The 4,736-nt window shown below is 56.8% G+C and overlaps 1 protein-coding gene across 1 annotated transcript in view; it reads right to left on the bottom strand.

Annotated features, from left to right (window-relative positions):
- The window catches only part of LOC102033239 (epiplakin), a 26,046-nt gene that overhangs the window by 19,338 nt on the left and 1,972 nt on the right, over positions 1–4,736 (bottom strand). Inside the window, 1 exon segment of the mRNA XM_031065329.1 lies at positions 13–4,736. This exon segment is cut by the window's right edge and continues 28 nt beyond it. Within this exon segment, the coding sequence (XP_030921189.1) occupies positions 13–4,736 (4,724 nt within the window).

Below are 4,736 nucleotides of genomic sequence, written 5' to 3'. Positions count from 1 at the left end.
TGCAGCATTTACAGCCCCGTGTCTGTGTCTTGGACACATCTCTCCAGGAGCTGCATATACGTGAGGTTCTCATGGGTGTTGGGGTCAAAGAAGCCCTTGGTGTCATCGCCGGGGTCGGACAGGATCTGGCTCATCTCCTGGTCAAAGTAGCCACGCTTGTAGGCCACCTCCACGGGCAGGCGGTGGCTGTGCACGGGGTCGATGATGCCGCCGGTGGCGATCTGGGCCTCCAGCAGGCGGATGCCATGCTCCCTGACGATGAGATCCTGTTTCATGGCCTGGAACAGGGACATCTTTTGTCCTGTGTAGGGGTGAGTGTAGCCCGTCACAGCTCTCTCGGCACTCAGGAGTTTGTTTTTCAGTTCACTGCCCACCAGCCCAGAGGACACGGCCTCATCTACAGAGACCTTCTTGTTCTTTACTGGATCAACGATGAAGCCGGTGGCCGCCTGGGCCTCCAGCAGCACCAGTGCCGTGCCCTGCCTCAGCACACCCTTCCACATGGCCTGGTAGATGCTCATCTTCTCCATCTTGCCTGGCTCAACCTTGGAGGGCACCAGCACGCCGGCGATGCTCCCGGTTCCCTCAAGGTACCTCCTCACACTGTCCATTTTTGCTATCTCTTGTGCCGTCTCTTTTCCTTTTTGGAGTTTTTCTATTGTTTCCTCTGTAATTATTTGTGCACTGAGCAGCTCTGATGCTGTGATTTGCTGTCGAATTCCCTGGAACCAGACATCGCTCCTGTCCTCTTCTTTTTCCCTGATGATCTTCAGTATTGTCTCAATGATTCCTTGCACAATGTGTTGGGATTCCGCTTTGTACTTTTTCACCAGTTCTTTCCTCTTCTCTTCTGTGATGTACTCGGAGCAGAGGAGCTCCCACAGCGATAGCACCTGTCCCTTGTATTTTCCCACAGGCACCTGGACCTTGGTGCACAGCAGGGCGTTTTTGGTTTGCTCATCAATGTAGAAATAGTCGCCTTCCTTTTCCAGCACCTGCAGCAGGTACAGGCCGCTCTCCCTGTCTTTGGCACACCTCTGCAGGAGCTGGCTGTAACTGATCTTCTCCTGAGTGTTGGGATCTATGAAGCCTTTGCTGCCGTGATCTGGATCCGAAAGCAGGAGGAACATGTCCTCGTCCAGGTGCCCGCGCTTGTAGGCCACCTCCAGGGGCAGGCGGTGGCCGTGCCACGGGTCAACGATGCCACCAGTGGCGAGCTGGGCCTCGAGCAGGCGGATGCCCTGATCCCTGACTATTGTCTTCTGCCTCACAGCCTGGAAGAGAGATATTTTACTGCCTGTTTGAGGGTCTGTGTATCCCGTCACGGCTTTCTCTGCTGACAGCAGCTGCTCGCACAGCTCACTGCCCACCAGCCCAGAGGACACGGCCTCGTCCACAGAGAGCTTCTGGTGGCTCCGGGGGTCCACCAGGAAGCCGGTGGCCGCCTGTGCCTCCAGCAGCCCCAGGGCACACTGCTCTGTGAGGAGGCCTTTCTTCAGCGCCTGGTAGATGCTCATCACCTCCTTCCTCAGAGGGAGGAGAACCCCGGCGATGCACCCAGTGCCGTCCAGGTACCTTTGGATGGTGTCCCTCTTTGTGAGGCTCGCAAGGGTGAGACTCCCGTCCTGCAGCTGATCCAGAGTTTTCTTGTCAATTATCTCAGAGTTGAACAATTCTGACACCGACACCTCGCCCCGCAGTCCTTTGACCTTGAGGGCTTCTCCTCTTCGCTCTGTGTCCTCGATGATTTTTAAGATGAGGGATATCAGCTCTTCCAGCGCTAGGTTTTTGCTTTTGTACTGCATCACCAGCTCTTTCCTTTTCTGCTCTGAGATGTAGTGAGAGCAGAGGACTTCCCAGACAGAAACGGTTTGGTCCTTAAACTTTCCAACTTTCACCTGAAGGGGCTTTGAGCGCAAAGCCTGCTTTGTGGACTCATCAATGTAGAAGTACTTTCCTCCTTCCTTTACAACCTGCAGCATGTACAGCCCCGTGTCTGTGTCTTGGACACATCTCTCCAGGAGCTGCATATACGTGAGGTTCTCGTGGGTGTTGGGGTCGAAGAAGCCCTTGGTGTCATCGCTGGGGTCGGACAGGATCTGGTTCATCTCCTGGTTGAAGTAGCCACGCTTGTAGGCCACCTCCACGGGGACACGGTGGCTGTGCACGGGGTCGATGAGGCCGCCGGTGGCGATCTGGGCCTCCAGCAGGCGGATGCCGTGGCTCTTCACAATCAGCCCTTGGTTCATGGCTTCGAACAGGGACATGGGGGCTTTGGTGTAGGGGTCCGTGTAGCCCGTCACGGCTCTCTCAGCACAGAGCAGCTTTTCAAAAATCTCCCCTCCAATCAGACCCGCCTCTAACGCTTCCTCCACCGAAAACTTCTTGTTTTTCTCAGGGTCGATGATGTAGCCGGTGGCTGCCTGCGCCTCCAGCAGCACCAGGGCGGTCCCTGGCCTCAGGATGCCCTTCCACATGGCCTGGTAGATGCTCATCTTCTCATTGCTTGGCTGGATAAGGACCCCTGCTATGAAATTAGTGCCCTCCAGGTACCTGCGGACAGACTCCATTTCAGTCACTTCTTTGACTGTTTTCTTCCCCTGGTTGAGCTCGTCGAGGGTTTTTTTGTCGATCAGCTGGGACTGGAAGAGGTCACTGGCAGAAACTCTTTTCCTCAGGCCCTTGAATGCGAACTTCTTGCCCTGTGCCTCAGTCTCTTGGATGATTGTGGTGATAATTGTGGTGATTTCCTGCAGCACTTCAGCCTTCTCATCCTTGTACTTTTGCACCAGCTCTCTTCTCTGGCTGTCTGAGAAGTATTCGGAGTTGAGGAGGTCCCAGACGGACATGGTCTGTCCTTTGAAACGCCCCACGTTGACACAAACAGTCACAGATTTCAGCACCTTCATGGTCTGCTCGTCCACGCAGAACATCGCATTTTCTGACAGAGGGAGGAGCCACAGACCCGACTCGGCATCACGAATGCACCGATCCTTCAGCTGCTGGTAGGTCACGTTCTCCTTGGTGTTTGGGTCAAAAAAGCTCTTGGTGCTGTCATCCAGCTGAGAGAGGGTTTGGTTCAGGCCCTCGTCGTAGAAGCCGTACCTGCAGGCAGCCTGGAGGGGCAGGTGGAGGTGGTGGATGGGATCAACCACCCCTCCCGTGGCCAGCTGGGCCTCCAGCAAGGGCACGGCCTCTGCCAGGGGGATGAGCTCCTTCCTGAGCGCTTGGCACATGGAGATGGAGCCCCCGGTGTAGGGGTCTGTGTAGCCCGTCACAGCCCTCTCAGCCTGAAGGAGTTTCTCAGAGAGCTCCTCTCCAACAACGGCCGCTCTCACGGCGTCCCTCACGCTGAGCCTCCGGTTTGTGGCAGGGGCAGTCAGGTACCCTGTGGCTGCCTGAGCCTCGAGCAGCCTCAGAGCAGCCCCAGGGAGGAGGAGGTTGTTTTTCATGGCGTCATAGAAGCTCATCTTCTGTTTGGATGCCTCTATGAAGACCCCAGCAATGCTGCCTGTGCCCTGCAAGTACCTCTTTACGCTCTCCATTTCAGCCACTTCCTCGGGAGTTCTTACACCCTGAGCCAGTTCTTCAAACGTCTTCTGGGAAATGATGCCCGTGTCCAGCAGCCAGACCACAGGGACACTGCCCCTCAGGCCTTCCAGGGAGATCTGGGTCCTGGCTTTCATCTCCATCTCCCCCACCAACCTGAGCACCAGAGCCACCAGCTGCTCCAGCGACAGCTCCTCCGACCGGAACTTCTCCACAAAGTCGTTCCTCTGCTCCTCGGTGAAATACCCCGAGTGCACGAGCTCCCAGAGGGAGACTCCTTTCTCCTTCACCATGGTTTCCTTGAAGATCCGTTGGATTTGCTCATCGGTGTAGGCAGGAGCAGCTGTCTGTGCCAGAGGCAGCAGGTGGAAGCCGGAGACGTCGTCCTTCTGGCAGTGCTGGATGAGCTCGGCGTAGGTCACGCTCTCTTTGCTGTCTGGGAGGCAGAACACCCTGTGGTCATCGCTGGGCTGGGAGAGGGCCTTGCTGGTGTCCTCATCCAGGCAGCCTCGCTGCTGGGCCGACTCCTGGGGGATGTGGTGGCCGCACGTTGGGTCGATGATGCCTCCTGTGGCCATCTGCACCTCCATCAGCTGCATGGCCTGCTTGTCCGCGATCAGGCCCTTCTTCATGGCCTGGAAAAGGGGGATCTTCTTGCCTGTGAAAGGGTCTTTATAGCCCGTCACGGCCCCTTCTGCCTGCTGCAGCTTCTCGTGGACATCTGGCCCAATGACTCCCTCCTTGACGGCCTCATCCACACAGAGCTTCTGGTTGTTCACGGGGTCAATGATGAAGCCTGTGGCAGCCTGGGCCTCCAGCAGGGGCAGGGCCACTCCCGGCACCACGATGTTCTGCTTCATGGCCTCATAAATGCTCATTCTCTGGTTGGATGGCTGGAGCACGATCCCCCCGATGCTGCCCGAGCCATAGAGGTACTTCTTGACAGAGTCCATGTGCAGGACTTGTTCTGGGGTGATGGACCCCTCCAGCACCTGCTCAAACAGGGCCCTGTCAATGACACCGGTTTCCATCAGGTGGTAAGCGCTGACGTTGCCTCTCATGGCCGGGAACTTGATGGGGGCCCATTTCTTCATCTCCTCCTCCAGCATGAGCCGGATTTGCTCCAGGCTGAGCTTCCTCAGTTGGAAGTGGTTGAAAATCTCCCGGCGCCTCCCCTCGCTGAAGTA

Source organism: Geospiza fortis, unplaced genomic scaffold, assembly GCF_000277835.1.
Source record: "Geospiza fortis unplaced genomic scaffold, GeoFor_1.0 scaffold875, whole genome shotgun sequence".
Classification (NCBI taxonomy): domain Eukaryota; kingdom Metazoa; phylum Chordata; class Aves; order Passeriformes; family Thraupidae; genus Geospiza; species Geospiza fortis.
Note: the sequence above shows the minus strand (reverse complement) of the source record. Positions and strands in the feature narration are given on the sequence as shown.